We start from the raw sequence: 24042 nt of genomic DNA, 5'->3' as shown, positions 1-24042 counted from the left end.
GGCCCTGCCCTACCCCGGGGAGAAGGTCCTGCTCTCCTGGGGTAAAGGGCCCTGGCCTCTGTGAAGACCGTGTCCTTTCGAAGTGGGCGTGGGGTGGGGACAGGACTGCTCCTCTCGCAGCCACAGAGGCTGCCTCTGGGCCTGGCCTGGAGCCCTAGCCTCAGACTTGGGGCTTTCCAGATGGACACGGTCTCTGTGGGTACACAGGCCAAGTCCGCCGTGGCAGCCGGTTCTGGCTCAGCCCCAGCAGATAGCACCCATGCTCCCCAGGCCTGCCTGTGGGGTCAGCACGCCCTCAGGCCTCAGCAGCAGGACAGGGCTGCCTTGGAGTAGGAGGCATGGTGAATGACGGGCCAGGCCAGGATTCGTCGGGCCTGGGGTCTGGGGCACCAGCTGCTGAGCTCTGGGCAGACCTGAGCTGGGAGAGCCTCGTCAGCCACCTCATGGGCAGTCCCGCCCTGGAGGCTGCTCAGCTAGACCAGGTGCTCAGGAGATCCTGCAGGGGCTGGGTGGTCACAGAAGCCCCACCGGCTCCCTGCCCAGAGACTTAGGCCTGAGGGATGAGGGACACCCTTAGTGACAATTAGGACAATTAGGAGGCAGAGGAGCACATGAAGCTCAGGGAGACTCGTGCACGGGTTTGTGGGTGCATATGGCCGGTGCGTACTTCTCGTGCTCAGGTGCGGCTCTGTGCCCCCAGCTGGGGCGTGAGCCCGTGTGTGCGTGCGTGCGTGCACGTGTGCAGATGCTCCCGCGTGTGTCTGCCATCCGTGCTGCTCTTGGGCAGTGAAGGGCTGATGGGGGCTGGGCCAGGGGAGGATGTGGCAGGAGGCCCACACCCCGCGTCTGCCTGGCCGGCGCCCCAAGGGCCTCATGCGCGTGGGCGAGGCTGTGCACACTCACCGAGCCTCCCAAACAGCTCCACCCCCAGGGCAGCATAGATAAAAAACAGGAGCATGAAAAGTAGGCCGAGGTTCCCTACCTACACAAGGAAAGAAGCAGAATGAGGTCAGGGGCCGCCTCGGCCCCCACCTGCTGGGCACTTGGCACCTGGCGCCCCACCTCGCTACCCTCACCCACATTCCCCACAGGCTCCCAGACACTGCCTTGGAGCCCTGTTCTGGACCCATCCCTCCAGGCACTGGAGCTGTGACCCCCGGGGCTCCTGTCCCGCCCGACACCCAAAGCCCCCCCGCACCCCCACCTCTGTCCCTGCTCTCCTCACACCCCCCCTGCACCCTGGACCGCAGACCCCACTGCCGGCAGCTACTCTGCTCTTCAGAGCCCCAGGGGTGTCCCGGGGGCCCCGGTGGACTCTGCACGGGGCCTGCCTCCAGCCTCGGGGACCCCATGGGTGCAGATGAAGCGGGGACCCTGCCCCCTGCTTGCCCATGGCTCTTCCAGCCTGTCCTCCTGCTGCACTTGGCGGGGTGCCCCATCCTCATGTGCCTCCCGTGACCCTGCCTCTCCAGCACCTGTCCCCCCACTCCTCCCCGCCTGCTGCTCCCACAGACCTGGGCTGAGGGGGTGCTGAGGGGACCGGTGGGGGACAACTGAAGGGGGGAGGGTGTGAGGTGTGTGGGCGTGAGCGAACAGCTGGATGGGGGACAGACGACCGACTAGCAGGGCTGGATGCACGGACAGATAGACACAAGGGTAGATGGATGGACAGATGGCCGGGCGGGTTGGCAGAGGGACTGGGTACAGCATAAATGGGACCGTGGGTCTCTTTCAGCTGAAGAGGCCACAGAGGATTAGGATCGGGGCCGTAAGTGCAAGAAGTGAGGATGCAGGGCCTGAGTTGGCTCCAAAGAGGAGTGGGACCCGTGGCCAACACGTGGTCCCCTGAACTCCGACAAGCCCACTGGGGCCAAGTCCTCTGCCCACCACATCCAGAACTGGACGGGGGAGGGGGCACTGGTTTCCAGCCTTCCCCACAGAGGCCAAGACCCAGAAAGCGCCCGGCCCTTCTCTGCCCGCGCAGCTGAGTTACTCCCCACACACGCGGGCTGATTACCACAGTTTTCACAAGACCGAGGACTATGTGAGTGAACGACCCAGTGAGGCCCTCCCGCGCCTTGTGCTCCTAGGGGCATCTGTAATGCGCACCCTTGGGGCAATGACGCTGGACTGGGGCGGGGCTGCTGACCTACCTGGGGCAGGGCTTGAACCACCGTGTCCAGCAGAGCCCGCATGCCTGTGGCCATCTTGAGCAGCTTCAGCACTAGGGCCAGAAGCCGAGCATCAGTAGGGGGCGTGGGGCCTAGGCCGGTCCAACCCTTCTTTGCTGGGGGACACCATGGGCCACCCCCATCCCTTACACTCCCCATCCCCCACACGGCCCCCAGGCAGATGCTGCAGGGTGAGCAGAGGAAGGATGTGGAGCCTGGGCCGTGGAGCCCAGCAGCAGGGCCCTCTACCAGCCTTGGGGCAGCGGGGAAGGACAGGCGGGCCGCCTACCGCGGGCGATGCGGAGCACGCGCATAATGCGGATGATGGTGGGGTTGATGGGCAGAGCTGCGTTCATCTCGATCTCCTCCAGTGTGATGCCCATGATGGACAGCAGCACGATGGCCAGGTCCAGCTGGTTCCACCTGGGGCAGGTGGTGGGTGGGCTGAGCACCTCCATCCTGTGCCCTGGGCGCATCCCTCGCCACGACTCCGGCCGGCCAGGGGGAGGAGGGCTGTGGCTCTCAGGAGGCCCCGCCCCGAGGGTTCTCCAGGCCCTGGCGCCCGCCCCACACACCTGTCCTTGAAGAACCTCCGGAACCCAAAAGCCACGAGCTTCAGCACGGCCTCAAAGACGAAGACGATGGTGAACACGTAGTTGCAGTACTTGAGGGCCTCGTCCAGCGACTGCGAGCAGAGCGTCAGGGCTGCAGACGGAGGCTCCCGGCCCGCAGTGCCTGTGTCCTGGTCAGCCCACCCCACCTCCCCTCTGCATGTGGGGCTGGGCCAGGCCTCTGAGGCACGGCCTAGAGATACCCTTGTGGTGTTCTGAGCCCTCACATGGGGGACACCTACTGCTCCCAGCGCAGACCCCCGGCCCCACCTTGACCGGGCCCCCACCCACAACCCAGGGCGGGGCCACGCCAGACCCAGTGGAGACCACTCCCTTCCTCTGCTGGGGGACAGGGGTGTCCCTTCTTCAAAACATGATGGAGACACAGACACAATGGGGGGAAAATAAAAAGCTGACCACCTTACACCTGCCTGCCCCCTGCCCAGCTTGCTCCTAGGCAGCTGGACTCACAGATGTTCCCACAGCCAGTGTTTCCAGACTGAACCACTGTGGGGAGGGCGCTCCAGGGTAGGGGGCCCTCGGAGTTTCAACCGGTTTTAAAAAAAGGACGCTTTGCTCAAACCACAGCTTCACATACCCTGTAAACCCCAGGGAGGGCTCGGACCAAGCTGCAGACCCAGTACACCCCAGCTCTGATCCAGGCCACCCCACTGAGCGCCAAACCCCACCTAGGCCCACCCCCTCCCTGCCCCAGGGCTTGTGTCCCCGCGGCCCGTCCTGGAGGCAGGCTAGGCGGGCATCTCCAGGGGCCGAGCCCCACCTTGGGCTGGTTGTAGTGTTCCATGGACATGGTGATGACGTTGACCCCGATGATGAAGGTGATAAAGAGGTCAAGATAGTGGCTGGTGCACAGCGAGTGAATGGAGCGGCGGGTGGGCGAGTAGTCGGCGTAGTAGGGCCGGCGCTGGGCCTCTGCAGGGAGAGGGTGTCCGTGAGCTGGGGTAGGGGCTGCCTGCGCCCTGGTGGCACTGGGATGTCCCTGCTCGTCTGCCGGGAGGCTGCAGTGCGGGGACTGCTGGGGGAGGGCCCTGGGCTCAGACACGGGGCGTTCGCCTGAGCCTGGAGGAAAAAATTTCTCCCAGGAAGAGGGACCCCTTCTACGAAGGAAGCGGCTCCCAGGGAGTCCAGCTCCTGTTGCTGGCTGGGACCACAGGCTGGGGGGCGGGGCAGAAGTGGGTCTCAGGAGCAGATCGCCGTCTGATCTCCCAGGGCCCTGGCCCCAGGGCAGGTGCTAGGCGTGGGCCAGGCAGCTGAGACCCCACCTGGGCCCTGCTTGGTCCCCACCCTGCCAGGGGCTCCCGAGCTGGCCCTTGTGGTCCACTCTCCTGGGCTCACGGCAGGGCGCAGACACGTTGAGGACGAAGACTGAGCAGATGGGGGCCTTCCTGGAGGCAGGGCCAGTCCCGTCCCCAGCCCCATTGGTCGCAGGGCAGGGGGGCCCGCCCCCGGCTCCATCTCAGTCTGGACATGAGCCACCCCTGGTCACCAGGCCCACAGTGTCTCCCCTCCTTGTCCTCCAAGAGACCAGTGGCCACTGCCTGTTGTCTGGGCTCTGCCGGACCTCTGGTCCATCTGACGACGATGGCCATGACCTGGAGAGGTCCTGCACCGCCAAACAGTTCTGCCTGCACTAAACATTCTGTCTGCAGTAACTCCTTTAGGGCTTGTCAAAGTCCACTGAGCACTGGGTGAGGGCACAGCTGCCACCACTGGACACGGGAACACGCCTGGGCCACAGAACCCCGCACAGGCAGTGCCCAGGGTGGCAAGAGCTAGGGCTGCCCCAGCCGGCTGGCCCAGGGCCTGGGAGGACAGGGGCTGATGGGGACCGACCCCTCCCTGGGACCCTCATGCCCCTTGGGCTGGCGTGCATCACTGAAGAACTTGGCTCAGCTCGTAAAGCCGGCGGCCGGCAGCCTGTCAGATCAGGCCAGTGCCGAGGATGCGGAGCAGCTGCAACTGGGCAGGTGTCCCAGAATGCAGCGGATCAGCCATGCGCGCAGCCAGGCAGAGGGGCAGGCCCGAGCTTGGAGGCAGCAGCACCGACACCGGGCAGGTGAGCCAGCAAATCCTCTCCCCTCCCACCGAAGCCTGGTGCCCACCCCCAGCCATCCCGTGCCCGCCTGGCAAGGGACCCCAGCAGGCCTGGCACCAGCCTGCAAGGTCCATCCCTCCCCACGCAGCCACGGAAGAACCGAGGCCAGGCCAGCCCACAGCCCCATGCGCTGGGTGGCAGAAGCAGGGGGGCTGAGACATGCAGGGCGGGGGTGGGGGCAGATACCTGGGCTGGGGAAAGTGCCTGGAAAGACAAGGAGATGGTCTGAGCTGGCCTCGGGGGGGTGGGGCGAGAACACTCCACACGGGGCAGGCTGGGTGGGGACACTTAGCAGCCCCCCCCCCCCACCCTCGCGTCAGACGCCCTCCTTGCCCCCAAGCCAGCTGGGACTTCCCTAAAACCCTGTCTAACTCTGATGGCTTTGCTCGCTCTTCCCGCAGTATGAAAACCCTCACAGGCGTGAATCTGCCCCATAGCCACGGCAGTGAAAACTGGGGGTCTTGTTCGCGTCCTGTGCTGTTTGGGAGGAGACCCCTGCGCCTCCTGCCGTGCGGCCCTCCCCTGCCCCGGCCCCTCCTCCGAACGCCCCAGTGCAGGCCATCTGGGAGGGGACTCCAGGCCTGCCGTGCACACACAGGTGCTGCCTGGGTGCCCACCACACCCGTGGGTGAGGTAGGCCGGGGCCAGGCTCGGGTCCGGGAGCTCGCCTCTCCACTGGACCCGGGTCCCACAGGCACGGGGCTCGCGCAGGTGGAAGGGACGACTCCCCCACCCCCACCACCGCCCCAAGAGCGCCTTACTCCTGCGTTTTCGCTCCAGCCGCCGCTGCCGCTTCTCCTCGCGCCGCCGGGCCTCCTCGGCCTCCTGGTGCTGCCGGCACTTGTGGAAATTCTCCACCACGACGCCCACGAACATGTTGAGCACAAAAAAGCTGACGATGAGCAGGAAGGAAATGAAGTACAGCAGCATCCAGGGGTTGTGGTTGGGCACGGGCTGCGGCATACAAATGACACGTGGGTGCCCATCCCCCCGGCCCCTCTTCCCAAGGGTGGCGCATGCACTCCGGGGTTAGAGATGGGGCCCCGAGAGAGACGGCTGGAAATTCTGAGGCTGCAAACAAGCCTCCTGGGGAGAGGTTCCTTGAGACGTCCCAGAAGACAGACCAGTGGGTCCCCACCACCCCCTGTACCTGCTGGTCTATGCCCACAGCATCCAGCCCGTCGTACATGATGTTCACCCAGCCATCCTTGGAGGACAGCACAAACAGGGACATCAGCGCCTATGGGGTCAGAACAAGGCTGGTCACCGCAGCTCTGCCTCCACCCAGAGACATGGAGAGACCACACCACCCCCGCTGATGACTCCCACTGATGCCCGTGGTTCCGGTTCCCCAGAGGAGGGGGGCATGCTGGCCCGCCGGCGCCCCTCCCTCCCCCACCCCTCCCCCACCCCTGGCCCCGCCCACCTGGCCCAGGTTGTCGAAGTTGTATTTGCGCCGCACCCAGCGGTAGCGTGCGGCCTGGCACTCAGCCTTGGTGGAGATGTTCCTGGTGTCAGCGCCTTCGCAGTAGTAAAACTTCCCTTTGAAGAGCTGACCAGGGTGCGGAGGTCACCCCGCGGGCCCGGTCCTGTGCCCCCGTCCCACCAGACCCGCCCCTGCACGACCGTCTCCGGGCTGCTGGGCTACTGGGCTGCTGTGGACCACAGACCACCGGGCCACGGCCAGGCCACCTGTGGGCAAGCGGGGCGCGCACCTGCACCCCCAGGATGCCGAAGATGATGAAAAAGGCGCAGCAGATGAGCACGATGTTCCCGATGGGCCTGAGTGACGATATCAGAGTCTCCACCACCAACTTGAGGCCCGGAGCACGGCTGATGACCCTGGATGCAGAGCAGAGGCCCGTCCCTGATTGCAGCCCCCAGCTCCCCCAGCACCACCCCCCCCCCGCTGGCCTCCCAGAACCGCAGCCCCGCCCCGCCTACCTCAGGGGCCGCAGCGTCCGCAGCAGACGCAGCACACGCAGGATGCCCAGGATCTTGGCGCCACCAGCTGAGGCCATGGCTACGACGATGTCGACCAGGGACACCAGGACCAGCAGCCCGTCCAGCACATTCCAGCTGCTCTGCAGGTAGGCGTGCTCGCCGGAGACCAGGCCCAGGGCCACCACCTGGGAGGCACAGAGGAGGGGGAACCCAGGTGTGTGGGGGGAACGAGCACAGATGGCGAGGGCTGCTGGGTGGGACGGGGTTCCTCCCGGGCCTGCCGGTACCTTCACCATCATCTCGGCCACGAAAATCGCCGTGAAAATGTAGTTGGAAACGCTGAGGAAGACGCGCTCCTGCAAGCACAGAGCGGTGGGCGGGGCCGGCCCCCCCGCGGCCCCGCCCCCACCCCCAGGCCCCTGGGCCGCAAGGGCGCCTCACGGTGCTGCCCGGGTCGATGTCGGGCCTCTCTAGGGCGATGGTGACGCAGTTGAGAAAGATGAAGACCAGGACCACATGATCGAACATCTTGTGAGCGATGATCTTCTGGCAGGAGACCCGGAACCTGGACGGTGGGGTGGGGCGAGTGAGACGCGGGGGGCGGGGACACTGACTCAGGAGGCAGAGTCCGCTCCATGCAGGCCCGCCCCCACCTGCTGTGCCCCTCACCTGTTCTGCGGAGAGAAGAGGTACAGGGCCCAGGGCTCCCGGCTGCGACACCACGCAGGCTTGTAGGGTTCCAGCACCTTGTGCAGGCGCAGGCAACAACTCTAGAGGAAAGGGGTGCAGGTCCTCAGGGCCCCTCCGGGCCAGGCCAGCCACCATCCGGCTGCCTCTGGGGTCCCAGCTGTCCCAGCCTCATCCTCCCCACCTGGGCACTGAGAGAGACCCACAGGGGGAATCCACGGAGACCACCCCCCCAAGCCGACTCCCATCCTGCAGAGCTGCCCTGGGCAAGGTGAGTGCCTTTCTGAGGGAGCCTTGCCCTACCCTCCTCTGCATCTGGGGAGCTCCCTTGGGCGGGAGGCTGGGTCCACCCTGGGGTGAATCTGCTCTAGAGCTCCCCGTGGATGAGCTAAGGCCACGTGGCCTGTATCAAGTGCCGCTCAGCCTGTCCTGCTCCCCCGCTCCTGACCTGGGGTGCATGAGACCCCATGCAGGGCATGTCCCCAGTCCCTGCCTCTGGTTCTGCTTTGCAGAACGAGTCCACAACAGGAAGGAGGCATGGGGACGGGCCTCTACTCACATCCTCCATGTCGTCGTCAAACTCGGCTGGATCCTCCTTGTGGCTGTCGATGCGCAGGAAGAACTCACTGGGCAGGGCCAGCACCTGCCCGTTGCAGTCGTGGAACTTGGTGGGCAGCAGTGCAGCTGGCCGTGGGGGCCGCAGGTCCAGGGTGCTGCGGTGGTCCAGGGACTCGGCGCGCCGCAGCGGGGTGGGGCGTGTCCCCGGAGAGGCCCCTGCCCCGGGCCTGCCATCCTCTGCTTCCTCGTCTGTGCTACCCTTGCCCTCCCCGGACAGCAGAGACTCACGCTCCCCACACTGGCTCCGCCGTTTGAGGCTGGGTGCGCGGCCCAGGCTGTTCCAGCTTGAGCGCCGGCTGCTCCGGGCACTGTTGGGGCCCCAGTGGGCACAGGGCGAGCTCCGGAGGCTGGACTGTGTGGGGGGTGAGGAGTGAGCAGGGTCAGTAGCCCCCCAAGTCCCCTCACACATCCCGGGCCCTGGCCACAGGGGCCTCTCCTGACCAATGGCACTATTAACACCGTGGGTGGCACCTCCACGGGGGACACCTCCTTTACTGCGCAGATGACCCTACCACTGAGCAGCCAGCAAGGCGGCATTTCCACGGCACGCCTGTGGCCCAAAGCCCATCCCCAGTGAGTTAGAGACGTAGGCAGCGAGTGTCCGAGGGTCGAGCCGGGCTGTGGGTGGCCACCTGCAGCCGTCGTGGGCTGGAGGGCCGGCGCAGGTGCTTATCCACGAGCCTGGGACCAGCCTCAGGCCACGCGTCCTCAGACACCGGCCCAGCGGCTGGGGTGCGGGGGCCCAAATCTGCTCCTAACAGGCAGCGCCTGGGACTTATAAAGACAAACTGAGCTGCTATCTGAGGAGAGACAGGGATTGACCTCTGCTGCCTCATCCTCCCTGCTGTCACTCACTTCCCCTCCCAGGGCCAGCACGGGCCGGGCTTTCCCCTGCTACACCGCCCGTCCCCCAGCTCGGTCCCCAGCAGCTGGGCTGGATGCATCTACGCTGCTCAGCCTGGCAGCTTCTCCGTTACAGACACGCAACATCCTGTCTCCATGTCCACACCCCCTACCCCCAGCTCCCCCTGGGCGGTGAGCTTCTCCCCCCTACCCCCCCGGCCCACCCTCCCCGCCTTAGAAGCCGCAGTGGGCCGGGTGCTGGGCGGAATCTCCTGGGTCCTCGTGAAAAGCCCCGTGGTGCCGGCTCTGTGGGATGCCCGCCTGGCTTCTATCACGGGCCGCCTTTCCACCGTCCCTTTCATTGCTCCTTTGATGCACGCTCTGTGCTCTGCCGGCTTTTATCTTTTATTCCCATTTAGAAGAGAAACTCCCCGCCTGGCATTCTGCTGGAAAGGGGTGCCACGCGTTCCCACATCTGCTCTGCTTACGCTCCTTCTGCAAGAGCGGCGGCTCCCGGCTCCATTTATAGAAAAACAGAGCGCCGGCCTCCTCCCCTCGGGGACAGGGATTTGTGCGGTGTGACCGGGGGGTGTGTGGGACCCACACTCATCTGTGGGAGAGGCCACGAGGACCGGGCGAGTGGGGTGCGCTGAGGCCGGGGCAGGGAAGGGTCCCTACCAGCGACTTCTGGTCACCCAGCTGTGGGTCCACAGAGCTGCTGCTGCCACGCCGTGAGTCCAGGAGGCTGGGGGCCGGGTCCAGGTGTGGGGAGCTCTTGGGGGTGGGCATGGGCGTGGCCGCTGTGCGCATGATGAGGGGAGGGGGCAGGCTGCCGCGGCCCTCCAGGAGCCCGTTGGGGGTCACGGCCAGCGAGTACATCTTCATCTCTGGAGAGAGAAGAGGGAGGCTGGTACCTGCGCGGCTTCCAGGAAGGGACTCCGCCGGTCCAGAGCCTGCCCACGGGAGTCCCAGCACCACCACGCTCACCCGTGGCCCGGAGATCCCGGAACTTGTCAAAATCCTCCTCCAAGTGGGTGGATGTCTTGTCTTCATCCGTGTCGGACCTGTTGGCGTCCCCCTGCACCCCGCAGAGTGGGAGGCACAGCTCCCTCAGGTGGGAGCCATCCATACCCAGCACCCATGGGCGGACTCCCTGGGGAGGGCTGGGCCAGCCTGGAGGCAGGCGTGGCCGGGAGGCCTGGGCCCTGAAGTGACCGCCAGGGCCAGGTGTGGTGGCTGCAGGATGGAGGAACCCACCCTCCCTGTGGCAGTCTGGGCGGGACTCCCACCCCTCACCTCTGCCTGGAAGCCCTCCACCAGGATGGCCACCAGCAGGTTGAAGAGCACGTAGTTGCCGAAGGTCATCAGCGCCACGAAGTAGAGAGCGGCCCAGGAGGAGGTGGAAGCCATGCCGTTGTAGAGGACGACGTTCCAGTCCTCCTGGGTGAGGATCTGGGGGGAGGGACCGAGAGGCAGGAAAGCCCCAGGCCAGGGGAGAAGGGGCGCCGGCAAGCCCAGGGGTGGCAGGGGTTCTGCAGGGCATCCCCCCATGCCGACCTCAGAAAGGCCAAGGCACACACTCGGGGGCTGCTTGGAGCAGGACGGTGGCTCTCCTGGGGACCCCCATTCCCACTGGTGGTGCCCGCCCAGGCTTTACCTGGAATACGGTGACAATGGCCCACAGCAGGGAGTCAAAGTTCTTCCTGTCGGGGACCGTGTCTCCGGTGTCTGTCGTCAGGCTGAACTTGCAGCCAAAGAGATGCATGCCCAGGATGCTGAAGGCAGAGCAGGGGTGTGTGATTTTGGGGACGGGTGCAGGGAGGCGGACAGCAGGTGAAGCTCCGCGTGGTCACCTCCACACCCAGGGACTGCTCTGCCATGCCTTCCCCACTGGCCTGGCCCCAGCCTTCCAGTTTACAGGGTCTCCCTCCTGGTGCCCAGGGCCCAGCTGCTTCCAAATGGTTGGTGGGGAGACTGAGGCTGGGGTGGGAGGGACCCGGGGTGCCGGTCTCACTCAGTCTCCTGAGCCGTCCTCTGCCCCAGCCCATCATTGGGGCTTGACCCCAGGCCAGGCTGGCCAACAGCGGGCGCTCAGCACATACCAGCTGAGAGCTATGGACTTGGGCCTGGCTGCCCCCACCCCTTCTCTGCTCTCTTTGGGGCACAGTCCCCAACCCATTCATCTGGGGGCCTGTCCCGTCCCCCCATTCAGCTGTGAGCACATGAAGGGTGCTAGCGAGTGATTCCACGGAGCCATTCATCTATGACGATACTTGGAGGCTCCTGCCCCCCAGCCTCAGGAGCATGGGGCGGCGCAGCAGGGAGGGGTCTGCCCCTATCGGTGGGGCAGCCCACCTGAAGATGAATATGAAGAGCATGAGCAGCATGCAGAAGGTGGCCACGTTATCCATGGTCTTCATGAGCACCACCAGCTGACGCCGCAGCGCAGGCATGAAACGCACCAGCTTCAGCACACGCAGCAGCCGGAAGGTCCGCAACACTGACAGGCCACCGTCCGCCTGCCCGATGATCTCCCAGACGCTGTGGGCCGGGGCGGGGGTCAGCAGGGTCCTGTCCTCCGGCCACAGGTCCCTGCACATCCCCTTCCCAAAGCAGGGATGCCGGCTGGAGCCACGGTGGCCCGCCTTGACCCCTGGCCGAGAAGAGGCGCAGCTGTGTCCAGGCACCCAGGAGACTGAGGAGCCGTGGCGGTGTCACTGAAGCCCGCTAGTTAACTGTTGTCCCTGGTGGCTGCCGACCCCCCGAAGCTGCCTGAACTCGGGCTCTGGACTTCCCCATCCTGTGCCTTTCACGGCTAGCTGTGCCTAGCCTCCTCCCTGCTGGGGGATCCCCTGCACTCCGAGGGCCCTGCTTCCTCCTGGGGGACAGTTACCCCAGATTCTCCCACTCCTTTGTGTTGACTTGGCCGCAGCAGATGCCCCACAGGCGAGCTCGCCTGCCTTGCAGGGGCTGAGACCTACGTGACCTCCAGCTGGGTGGGCGAGCGCCTACTCTGTTCCTGCAGGGAACAGCTCCCCTATGTTCTAGAAACAATCTGAGATGCAACAGACTATATGTAAGTGGCAGTGGGGAGGAACTTGGCCCCAGGGAGGGGACTTCGCCGGTGATAGCCTGTCTCTGACTGGGGCTCAGCCCCCTCAGGGGGTATTCGCCTGACCCTGGAGCTTCCCGGGCCCCTGCGGCCCAGGTGGGAGATAAGGGACCACCTGATGACCACGATGATGCCGTCAAAGATGTTGTAGGGGTTCCGGATGTAGCCCAGCGGGCCGCAAGCCAGCAGCTTCAGCAGCATCTCCAGGGCGAACATGCTGGTGAACACGATGTTGCTGATCTCCAGGGCACTGGTCAGCTCATCGGGCTGTGGGTGGCAGAAAGGGCGTCAGTGCCCCCCCACAGCTCCCACCCCGCCGTGAACAAGGCTCACTGCTCCCAGGAATCCAGGAGCAGGTAAGGCTCCACGAAGGCGGCCGCTCAGAAGCAACCTAACCGGATGCTGCCTGGACTGCTGCCCGCCCGGCGCGCCCACCCCGGCTGTCCCGGCTGCCCGGGCCCTGCTGGACTTGCCCAGCGGCGCGGCTGAGCACCAGAGCAAGTGCGAGCCATGGGAACTGGGCCAGGAGCACTTGCTCCCGGGTTCCAGGGTGGGCGTGGGGGAGCCCAGGGTACAGACGGCACGGGTGCCACCTCTGATCTGCTGCCCTGGTCCCTGCTGGCCTCACACGCCCCTTCCTGGTGGTACACACTCCAGGAGCCTTTCTTACTGAGGCATGCTGCCTCACTTGTGTGTCTGCGCATGTGTGTGCGTGTACACACCGTGCTAGTGTAAATATTCCCACGCGTGTGTGCACGCCTGAGCATTTACCAACACGTGACCTGCTGTGTGCACACACGCGCACCTGAACCGGTAAGCCTTGCACGTATGCACACGTACACGACAGAATACACACAAATGTGTGCATACATGCAGAGGCTCTTCCTTACCAGGGACTCCCCTAAAGCCTCCCGATGTCCCTGCCTCGGCTCCCCCCTACCCAGAAAGAGCCTCCCCACACACAGCTTGCTGAAGTTTACCACTGCTTGCGTTTTCCCCAGATTGTTCCAGAATGAAAAAAATCGTTTAAGTGGCCAGAAAAATCCAAGAGTGGGACACAAGGAACTCCCATTTGGTCACCAAGGTGACCCAGCCTGGTCCCCAGAAAGGACCCCCTCTCTCTGCTGAATCTGGCCGCTGCCCTCCCTGCTGGGCCCCGGTCCAGGGCAGGGGTCGAGGAGGGCCAGCATGCACGGTTGACAGCTTCCACAGCTGCGGGGGGGCCACACATGACCCCCCCGCCTCCTCCTAGGGGCCACTCCACACTCTGGCCTTTTGTGACCACCAAGGAGCACCACAGTGGGCATGGCCAGTGGCCCTGGCTCTTGTAAGGGGAGCCCCTCTATGAGAGCTAAGCTGGGGGCGTCCCATCCTCAGAAGCACCACTGGGTGCATGTCCTTAGCCCCTGGTGCCTCTAGGTCTGTGTGGCCTCCTCGGACCCCAGGTGGGGCTAGAACCTCCACACGGGAACCACGCTGTGTGTGTCTGTGTTCACTACTTGACAGAGACCCAACCCACGAAGGAGCTGTGAGTTATCTGTCGAGCGACAAAAACCTGTGACAGACCACACCCAGCTCCAACCCATCCCTAGCCCCTGACCCCCATGAGCCCATCCACAGGGTCCCACAGGAGGACGTGCTCCCCAGGGTCACGAGGACCATCCTGACCCGCCCCCACCCTCACCTGCTCGTGGTACTCAACGCCCATGCTCAGCGTGTTGGTGAGGATGGCCACCATGATGCCGCGGTTGAAGTACTTGCTGTCCACGATTCGGCACAGCTTGCCACTAAAGGTGGCCCAGATGTGGCCAAGCCCGCCCTGCTCGCCCGGGGCCGCCCGCCGCTGCGCCCGCGGCCGTGCACTGCCCTGGCTTGGTGCATCTGCTGCCGGGGGGAACCGCATGGGGTCGCGGTGGTCACCGTGCCGCACATCCTGTGTGAACTCATACACCATGTTGCCTTCCGAGCCTCCGCTCTCAGAGTCACTGAGCTCGAAGTCAGGGTTGTCCAGGGCGCTGGTGCAATACGGACAGTTCTTCAGCTCGCAGGTCAGCGTGCCCGCCTGGGGGCTGGGCAGGGGGCAGGGCACACTCAGGCCCGACAGGCGGCTGGGGGTCCGGCCCAGTCCTGCAGGGAGAAGGGCACAGGAAGGGTCAGGCCATAGCCCAGCGAAGCTTCCGTGGGGTAAGCGGTACACGCGTGCGCACCCGCGGCAGAGACGCTTAATCTCCCTGCACACGCGCCATCTGCGCCATCCATAGAAACAGAACGTGAGCCCTTTTCTCATACCCACATTCGACAAGTGTAATTAACTTCAACGTTCTACCTGACCCAACAAGTCTGAACCATCGTGGCTCTGATACGAGAGAGACGCAAAAACTACCCAGGAGCCACCATATACGGTTTTCTTGTGTGGAGTCTCTGGAGCTGGAGGTGTGTCTCACGCCAACGGCATGCCGTGGCCTCAATGCACCACAGCTCCTGAGCCCTACGGAGCAGGCCGGACTGGAAGTGCACGTGCCATGGCGGGCCGGCCATACACATCCCTGCCTGCTCCAGATGCACTGTGGCCCGCGCTCCTGCACACACCATCTGGGAAGGCCTCAAGGTCTGATGGGACCCAGCGTCCCTCCGACTGCCCGTCTAAGGGGGATGCAGCTGAGCCCCAGCTGGGGGGGACCATGAGTATATTGGGGCCCACCCTGGCCCCTTCCCAGACCCTTGGGAGCTCTGTGACCCTAGTTTTACCTTCTGCTCCCTGTGCCCCAGCATCCCCACCCAGAAAGGGGGCCAGCCACAGACATGGGCGTGTGGTCTCCCGGGGCCACAAGCCTGGGGCTCTGACGGAGTGAGTCAGTCTTGAAATTCTCCTACCCTCGTTGGCAAAAGCTGTGTCTTGCTCACATTGGGGCTGCTTGGGGCTGGCTGTAGGGTGGAAGGAGACCCGGTGCCCTCTCTCCAGGCCAGGGGTGTCAGAGTCCAAGACACCTGGGCCCCCCCAGCTCCCTTCTTACGGAGCTCAAAAGGAAAAAGGAAAAAGCTAGGCTCATCGAAGTACTCAGGGCCTTCCTGGAGAGCATGCAAGTGGCAAAGACATCCCAGCAGTCCCGTTTCCTCACGGCTCACCCAGCCCAGGTCCCACCTCCTCTCCACAAGTGGGGGTGGGTCCTTACCATGTTCCCCGACCAAATGCTGGATCTTCTCATAGGGGTCGGCGCCCCTCAGGCTCAGGGGGCTGTGCTCTCCGGCACCTGGAGGCCCGCTGACCCGCTTCCCCTTGGGCCTGGGGCCGGTACCACCTTTGCCGCCCCCTATGGATGAGGGCAGGATGGTGGGGTAGTTCATGGCACCCAGCCCCGTGGCCACCTTGAGGCTGGCGGCTGCCGTGCCTGTGGCGTGTGCCACCCGGGCCCTCTCTTGTGGCCCCTCCACGTGGCAGTCCGCGTGGTACACACTGTGCACCGACTCGGCATCAGGGGGCCCACGGCCCGGCGAGGGCGGGGAGGGCAAGGCCCCGGCCGGCACTAGCCTGGTGTCCCCGGGGCCGGGCCGGCGTGGGCTGCCATGGCTGAAGTGGTAGTGATGGTGGTGGTGGTGATGGTGGTGGTAGACCAGGTGGTGCACAGAGGCCGTGTGCCTCCCCGCCCGCCTCGGCCGGCGCCCGGGGCCCTGGCCATGTGGGGCGCTGCTAGGGTCCACCTTCTTGCACCAGCGGCTCTGCCAGCGAGCGTAGAGGCGCAGCGTGCGTCTCTTGACCTTGCGGCAGATGTGGCCCACGTACTTGAGCAGCTCCTCGTAGCAGCTGCCCGGCTCCGAGAAGCTGGCCAGTGTACTGTCATCAGACAGGTACCGCGCACGCTGCTCCCGCATGAGCTGGTTCTCCCGCTGCTTGGTCTCCGAGAACTGTGTGGCGATCACCACCAGGCACAGGTTGATCATGAAGAAGGAGCCCACCTGCAGCAGGCGGGCAGTGGTGAGCCTCCCGTGACCCAGCCGCGACTCACTCGCTGGGCTGCTAACCCAGGGAGCTAAGGAAGAGGGTCACAGGGTGTCAGGGGTGGGAGGGGCGGGCAGTGGGGGCGGGGGCTGCTTCTAACACGGCAGTGACAGAATCCTCGAGGGAACACTGAGCCCTACTATGTGCTGCCTGTTCTCAGGGCCAGGGCGGACACCCTAGGATGGTGGGGTCCCTGCTGATGCGAAGCCAAATGTCAGCACCTGCCATGGGCGGCTTGGAGTAAGTGCCGCTTGTCCATCTAGACAACCCACGTGTGGACAGTGGGGGACACGCAGGGCGGGGGTGGCGGGGAGACGCTCCTTCCCATCATCTGTACGGTTCGCCCCCTCCCCCCAGGGCAGACCTTTCCAAGCCCCTTAACTTCCTCTCCTCCATGCAGGATCACCCTCCAACACTCTCTGCTCGTGGTCAGAAACAAGGAGGCAGGACGCCTGTCTCTGTTCACAGCGGGGTCCTCGCAGACCCTGCCTGTGACAGCTCCGTGTCTGGAGGCCCATGTACACCATGGAGGGCCGTGCCTGGCAGGGAAACCCACACTAGAGAGACCCATGCCTTTGGGGTGACCTGTTCTGTGCAGTGCTGTGTCTGCAGGCCCATAAACAGGGGGGAAGGCTGGGACCCCAAGACATGGTCCTGCGTCTTCTGCAGCCTCCAAACAGGACCCAGCCATGGGAGGGCCTGGGGTGCTGCCTGAGGCCTCCTGGAGGTGGGCTTCACCCCCCAACTACCTCCTGCTGGGGGCCGGGCAGAAGTCCCTTGCCACCCCGTGGGCAGCCCTGGCTCTCTGCTGCCCTGCCCTGCAGCTCAGCCGGTGCAGCAACCCTGAGAGTCAGCGGAGGCTGGGAGAGCATGGCGTCGGGAACATGACAACGCCCACCGACAGGGGACTTCTGGGGTCTGCGGCCGGCTGTCCCGCTGTCAGGGCACCTCCACCCACAGACACTGGTGGCCGTGAACACCCCACCCAGCCCCCGGGACTCGCCCCGTCGCCCGCACTCACAATGATGAGCAAAATGAAGTAGATGAAGTTGTAGAAGGAATGGGCATCCATGACGTAGTACATTATGTCCACCCAGCCCTCCAGCGTGATCACCTGGGGGGGCAGGCGGCTGCACACACGGACGGCCCTGGGAGGGTGGCAGGGGCCTCCTCGCCTGCGTCCCCCCGCGGCCCCGCACACGCTGTGCCCTCCCACCCCCGCTGATGGGGAAACTGAGGCCCAGGCCCTCAGCCGAGAGCAGGGACCCACCTGGAAGATGGCAATCCAGGCATAGCCGATGTTGTCAAAGTTGATGGCGCCGTTGTGGGGGTTGGAACCGCCCGAGCGGCACACGTTGTAATACTGGTTCCAGTTGATGCAAGCGTTGTGGGCGGTGCCTGCTGCACCCTCGGCCTGTGGCTGCCCGTAAGCCTCCCAGCCCAGCGTGCACTCCACGCGCAGCTCCCGGCGGCTGGGGATGTGCGAGCACTTCTGCATGCCGTTGTCTCGGCGCGAGGAGCAGATGAAGGGGTTCTCCTCGCCCTCCTCCGTCTGGTAGTACGGCCGCAGGAAGCTGAGGTTGTTGTTTCTGCAGGCAAGCGGGAGGCACACACCCGGAGAGGGATGCACAGACGAGAGAGAGAAGCAGAGATACAGAGAGAGACGCAGACACAGAAAAACAAAGAGAAACAGCGTGAGATACAGAGTTGGAAGAGATAAAAACAAGAGATAAGTGGACAAAAACGGTGAAATGGACAAATTAGCAGAAAAAGAGACAAAGCACACATAAAAACAAACATAAAAAACAGGAATAGATCCAAAAGACAGAACCCCAATTAAAAATACTCTTGAAAAGGGCGTGTCCCTAGAGGTGGAGCTGAAAAGGAAGAGCCTGCTAAGAGCAGAGCCTGCTGAGGGCGGAGCTGGAGGGGCGGAGCCTGCTGGGGGCGGAGCCTGCTGGGGTGGGGCTGGAAGAGGAGGAGCCTGCTGGGGGCGGAGCACCTGGGGCTGGAAGAGGGGAGCACCAGGGGGTGGGGCTGGAGGAGCCTACTGGGGGCGAGGCATCTGGGGTGGACTTGGAGGGGAGGAGCCTGCTGGGGGTGGGGCTGGAAGAGGAGGAGCCTGCTGGGGGCGGAGCACCTGGGGCTGGGCTGGAGTGGGGAGCATCAGGGGGTGGGGCTGGAGGGGAGGAGCCTGCTGGTGGCACACAAGCCAGAAGAGCCCTTAAGCCCCTGCACCTGGCAAAGGTGCTGTCCAGGAAGCAGCGGTTCCGAAGCAGGCCGGCCCACAGCTGTACACCGACGATACCGAAAATGAAGAAGACGAAGAAGCAGAGCAGAAGGACATTCCCGAGCATGGGCAGAGTGTCCAGCAGCAGCGTGACCAAGATCCGCATGCCTGCAGGGGCAGGGAAAGAAGTCAGCACAGCAGAGACCTCCCGGGCTCCTTCTAGCCCCCCGCCCCTCTAGTGGGCCCTGAGCCCTCCCGCCGTTCACAAATGGGTATTAGCAACTCCGGGGGGGACTTGTACTGAGTCCCCACACATTCCACAGGCCCTGAGGGAGTCCAACAGCCCCAGCCTCAGGGTCCCCCAGGAGCTCAGGCTTTGGGCTGCCTCCAACACTCAGGAGCCTGGGGTCTTACAAGGAGAATTTCTTCCCATGCCCTGTGCAAATTGCACTGGAGGAGAGCCCTGCACTGGAGGGAGGGACTCCCAGGGCAGGTGGCGGTTTTTTGAGAGGCAGTTTTGAAGCCCTTGTGCCTGGGCACTGGATGAATGCAAATTAATCTGGGAGTGGGCCAGCCAAGCCCTATGTGCCCCCCACTTACCTGGGCCTATCCCCTCCCAGACCTCAGCAAGGATGACTCCTTTCCCCAGATGAGCAAGGGCAGGGACAAAGCAGCACACTGCACCCTGGGCCATGGGGTGGGGAGGGGGGAGGTGCAAGGCCTCGGGGAGCAGCGCCCCGGGGAGGGGGCTGCGCGGCACATGGCAGAACAGGCCCCTGGGGTCACGGGGGGCGAGCCACAGCCAGGAGTGGCACTGAAATGTCAGAAACGGCTGAGAGGAAGATTCACGAGGGATGCACGGGATCAGGAGGCACGTGCCCTGGCCAGACATCAACTGGCTCAAAGGGTCACAGATACGATCCAGGGGTCAGAGAGAACCCCAGGCACCCAGGGAGATGCAACCATGAGTGTGACCTTTTGGGGCTCATTATAAGGAGCATCTGATCCTGTCCAGGGCAGGCTCCCTATTTGGGACAGGGGGGTGTCCCCAGAGGAGGCCAGGCTGCTGGTGTGCAATGCTGGATGCAGACAGGCTGAAAAGGACACATCTGCAGGGATGGGTCTCGTTGCCACTTTACTGCGCTCACAGGTGGGCCCAGGAGGGCAGACTGTCTGTGTGGTGGGCACCAGGCACAGCTGGGAGCCGCACACATCACCTCACCTCACACAGCCTCTCTGGGTACCACTAACATCTGGCTGTTACAATGGGAAAACAGAAGCTCAGAGAGGCTAACTTCCCCGGACTCACAAGGCATCTGAGCTCCGTCTGACCCCTGAGCATAGAGCCAGGTGGGCAGGTGGAAAAAAGGCCCAGGGGTCCCACAGCACAGCACACCTCCATGACCCCAGCCCTTTGGTGGAGTGGACAGGCCCGGGGAAGGACGTACCTGTCCCTAAGGGTGTGCAACTTCTTAGGGGAAGCTGTGGGACCTGCCCTGACTGCCCAGGCCTGGGTGCTGAGGACACCAGGACTCGGGCCCAGCGGTTGGAAAGGCTGTATACATGGTATTGACACGTGGTATGTGCAGACCCGTGCACACATGTGTATGCACCCCTTACACGGTGTACCACGGACACTGCCCTCCTGCCTGGGAGAAGTAACAGCAGTGAATACTCGTAAGATGGAAAAAAATCCCAAACCATCCCCTTGTGTGAGAACAGGCCGCTTTCCAAACAAGCAGCCACTTGACTTTCTGGAAGCTTCTCTAGGCTTCCCGGAAGCACCAGATCCCTCTGGCAGAGTTAGGGCCTGAGGTTCGCCCCGCATGTGCCAGACAATGAAACTACCAGGGCCCATGCAGCCCCCGGTGTTACCCCAAATGTGCAGATGGGGAGTCTGAGGTTCGCCCAGCAGCATGGTGGGGAGCCCAGACCCCACGCAGCCTGCCTGTCACACCCCAACCTGGTCCAGGTTTGCCGTGTCCTCTCCAGACAAGAAGTGGCCAATCCTCAGGGACCCATGGTGAGCAGCAGACTTGCCTCCCCTTCCCCAGGGCTGGGGAGTCCAGGAGCAGACAATGTAGACTTCCTGTACCCCAGGGAACCCTGGAGAGCTCTCAGTAAGGGCCGGCAGGACACACAGCCCTGTCCCAGGGGAGGGGTCACTCACTGGGCACACGGTTGATGGCGCGCAGGGGCCGCAGCACGCGCACCGTCCGGATGGCCGAGAGGCTCACGTTGTGTCCGTCCAGTGAGTATTCCATCATGCTGGGGGAGCGGCAGAGGGACAGGGAAGCTCAGGGGGTGGGCAGGGCCCCGGGGGCAGGGGTGAGCACCACCTTTCTCCAGGGCACCTTGCCAGCCGAGGCCGGGAGGCCTGGTCCCGGAGCTGTGCACCGAGCCTCCCTGGAGCCCCTCACCACTCACAGACCATCTGTGTCCGTCCTGCCACCCCTACTGCTGTGGGGTAGTGCCCTGTTCCCTGGCAGAGGCCGCACTGGCCCCACAACCCCCAGCCGCCTCCCAACATCGGCCCCACTGGACCCCTGCAGAGTGCACCCCCATCCCTCTTCCTGGTGGGATCCCGGGGCAGCCAGACCCCGGGGCAGCCAGCGGGGCCCGAGGGGGGCAGGGCTCCCAGCCAGGCTTGGTCAGGCACCGATGCCACTGGGTCTCCTGCACCAGCTAGCTCTGGTGGCCAGGGGTTCATACCCCGCCATGACGATGAAAAAATCCAGCCTGTTCCACGTGTCCCCCAGGTAGCACTTCTGCCCAAAGAGACCCAGGGCGATCATCTTGATGATCATCTCCACCGCGAAGAAGGCAAAGATGAAGTCGTCGAAGGCCTGGAGGGAGGCGGGGCCTGAGACCCAGTCCTGCCAGCTGGTCACCCTGAGGCTGGCCATGGCCAGTGGGCTGTGCCCCCCGCCCCCCGGATGCCCCCGGGCCCACCTCCAGGATGCTGCAGCGCTCTGACTGGCACTCGACGTCCTCACAGGGCCGGAACATGCCCAGGGTCACGCAGTTGAGCATGATGACCAGCATGCTGACGTGCTCGAACCACGTGGAGCAGGCGGCCGAATTAAGGATCAATGCCGGAGGCTGCGACACGGCCACAGGGGAGCAGCACGGGGAGCGGGGCCCTGGGACCCACCCCCAGCACCCCGTTAGCTGGGCCTTGAGAGGCAGAGCCGCGACCCTGGCCACTGTGTACAGCACCAGCACACCCCCACGTGGGCCCCTGGGCAGGGGCCGGAGGACAGGCTCCCCACACCGGTACCCCAGCTCAGGCTGGACACTCGGGGAGCCATCTCACAGGCTTTGTCCGGCCTGGGCCCCAACACGTGCTGTGGATGCACACACACCGTGGGGGTGTGCCTGTGCTAACCCCCACGTGACTCCAGCAGGCCAAGGGTACCCTGACCACAGCTACTGGGATGAGGAACGAGAGCTTTCCATCAGCTCGGCAGCTGGGCGTGGGGGACCTGCAGCCCTCCTGAGCACCTGGACCAACGGGGACCCAGCAGGACACCTCCTCGCCGCCCTGCCCCACCCCCGGCCCCCCGGTCCCAGAGCAGAAGCTGCCCAAGTGACCGGCCCTGTCCAGGAGTCTCCGGCTAGCGAGTGGGCATCCAGGTGGGGTGGGAGCCTCGGGAGCCAGCTCAGCAGAGTGTGCCGCATCCTCACACACTCCGCACCCCGGCCACCCTGCAGGCTCCCCGGTGTGGGGACCACAGCCCGGGTGTGACCTCCCGGACATGCTGGGAACAGCCACTAGGTGGCGCTGGGGTTCCACGCAGGCTGAATGGTGGCCTGGCCCAGGGCGGCGGTCTCTGGGAAGGGGTGCACTCCGCGCCCCCACCCCAGTTAGTTCGCTAGGGACTGGGGAAGCCCTCTGCTAGGCTGGCTGGGTCAGGCATGAAGAAGGGCCGGGCTGCGTGGGGGAGCTAGGCTCCATGCAGACCCTGTGGATGCAGACGGATACCCCTGGTGGCCGGGAGGGCTTGGAGGCATTCTGTGCACCCCACACGCCATCCCCACGTCAGGGTCTGCAAGCAGCACCCCCCCGGGGCAGGGGCGGGGGCAGGGCCAACGGCGCACAGTACAGCATGGCACCAGGCCAGCAGCACCATCATTACGTGCCTGCCCAGAGCGCCGTAATTACGGTTAATGGGCTCGGCGGTAACAAGGGCCTGGGCCAGGTCTGGCTGCAGGGAACAGAAGCCAGCTTCCCACTAAAGCAGCACCCCGCGGCCCCCAGCCCCACCTGGCGGGGCCTGGCACACATGCTTGCTCAGGTGCTGGGCCGGGACCAGGCCATCCCCGTGGGGTGGGGGTGGGGGGCCACAGTGCCGTGGCTGACAACTGCACCTATGTGCACCAGCAAGGCTCCATCGGGGCATCTTGGGGACCCCCTGCACAGACCCGGTCCCAGGCTGTGTCATGGGGGGCTCAGGCTGCACCGCTTTCCTGGCCTCCTGACCCTTTGTCCCTTAACTGCTGCAGTCACACCTCTGAGGAGGGACATCTGTGCGTGTCACAGTAGGTGGGATGCTCCCAGTTAAACAGAATGGGTCAGCAGACCCGCCTGCAAGGAGATGAACCCCCCATACCCTCCACATCCCTACGAGGCCCGGCAGGAGAGCAGGAGGCCCCGGGTGGGCGACAGGAGGGCAGGCGACGGTCGGACAATGTGAGGGAGTGCATTCCAACCCTGACCCAGGTAGATGCAGGTGCACGCTCCCCCCCCCGACCCCCCGCCCTGGGAGGCAGCGCACACCAGCCTGGGCCCCCGGGTGTGCACCCACCCAGTGAGGGTGTGGGAGCTGTCTGCCCCTTTTGAACCTGTCCCAACATGCTGAGCTCTCCCTGTACCCTGAGTGCTCCCCCCTCCCACTCCTGCAGACATCCTGCCCCAGTAGTAGGGTTTCCAGCCCAGTCGAGCCCTGGCCCCCCAGCTTCTCCTGTCCACCAGTACCATTCACCCACACCTGGGACTCTTGTCTCTCCAGCCCATGGCCCGATTTCTCCCCCGCCTGTGCCCAAGCTCATTCACATCGCCCAGACCAGGGAGAATGACCTCAACTACCAGGTGCCCTCCACCATCAGGTGATGGATATTCATGCCCTCCCTGTACCTAGCCCGGAAAAAGCCTACCAGCTACGCTCAAGCCCCTAACAAACACTGCTACCCCCACCCCCAACACACACACAGTACTTCAAGACATCTAGCCACACCGTGGTGTGGCCCTGGAGCAGAGGGCCAGGTGGGGATGAAAGGGGCAGGTAAAGGCATCTTCTGGTCTGGGGATTCTTGCAGGGGACCTGCCCCGGACCCCAGAGCTGGTGTCAAAGCTGAGGACCTCTGTCCTCAACAGTGATCCTGGGCTGTGAGGCCAGCGAATCTGGATTCAGGCCAGGATCCACGAGACTATTCAGGTCAGGGGCTAGGAGGGGCCCTCACTCCGAGGATAAGCCATAAACTAGGCCCGAAGCAACTGGAAAAGACAGCCCTGCTTAGAGTCCCTGAGCTGGGGTCCTACCTCTACATCTTCCCAAACTGCTGACAAGCGAAGCCCACCCACCAACCGTGGCTTCCTCCTGACTCTGCTGGTCCTATGGGCCCTGGCCTGCCTGCCCCACCTGTGAGGCATGCCTGGCAGGCTCAGGACCCCAAGGGGCAGAAGGCTGAGTGCCCAGCAGGTTCATCCAAG

The 24042-nt window shown here is 64.5% G+C and overlaps 1 protein-coding gene across 2 annotated transcripts in view; it reads right to left on the bottom strand.

Moving 5' to 3' along the window:
• CACNA1H (calcium voltage-gated channel subunit alpha1 H) overlaps nt 1-24042 on the bottom strand; it is a 60096-nt gene that overhangs the window by 3386 nt on the left and 32668 nt on the right. The window contains exons 3-31 of one of the 2 annotated variants that reach the window (XM_035021870.1): nt 21282-21393; nt 21042-21175; nt 20500-20597; nt 18338-18497; nt 17370-17688; nt 17121-17213; nt 15276-16056; nt 13787-14229; nt 12218-12369; nt 11346-11531; nt 10648-10765; nt 10287-10442; nt 9978-10068; nt 9669-9877; nt 8089-8499; nt 7512-7612; nt 7284-7407; nt 7130-7198; nt 6843-7027; nt 6614-6740; nt 6325-6450; nt 6049-6138; nt 5660-5852; nt 5085-5102; nt 3564-3715; nt 2747-2856; nt 2461-2594; nt 2154-2224; nt 904-982 (exon numbers count right to left, since the gene is read on the bottom strand). In XM_035021870.1, the coding sequence (XP_034877761.1) occupies nt 904-982; nt 2154-2224; nt 2461-2594; nt 2747-2856; nt 3564-3715; nt 5085-5102; nt 5660-5852; nt 6049-6138; nt 6325-6450; nt 6614-6740; nt 6843-7027; nt 7130-7198; nt 7284-7407; nt 7512-7612; nt 8089-8499; nt 9669-9877; nt 9978-10068; nt 10287-10442; nt 10648-10765; nt 11346-11531; nt 12218-12369; nt 13787-14229; nt 15276-16056; nt 17121-17213; nt 17370-17688; nt 18338-18497; nt 20500-20597; nt 21042-21175; nt 21282-21393 (5042 nt within the window). The remainder of the gene's footprint in view (nt 1-903; nt 983-2153; nt 2225-2460; nt 2595-2746; nt 2857-3563; nt 3716-5084; nt 5103-5659; nt 5853-6048; nt 6139-6324; nt 6451-6613; nt 6741-6842; nt 7028-7129; nt 7199-7283; nt 7408-7511; nt 7613-8088; nt 8500-9668; nt 9878-9977; nt 10069-10286; nt 10443-10647; nt 10766-11345; nt 11532-12217; nt 12370-13786; nt 14230-15275; nt 16057-17120; nt 17214-17369; nt 17689-18337; nt 18498-20499; nt 20598-21041; nt 21176-21281; nt 21394-24042) is intronic. The other variant, XM_035021871.1, reaches the window with a different exon arrangement.

Source organism: Mirounga leonina, unplaced genomic scaffold (assembly GCF_011800145.1).
Source record: "Mirounga leonina isolate KUSES-001 unplaced genomic scaffold, KU_Mleo_1.0 Mir_175, whole genome shotgun sequence".
In the NCBI taxonomy this organism is placed as follows: Eukaryota; Metazoa; Chordata; class Mammalia; order Carnivora; family Phocidae; genus Mirounga; species Mirounga leonina.
Note: the sequence above shows the minus strand (reverse complement) of the source record. Positions and strands in the feature narration are given on the sequence as shown.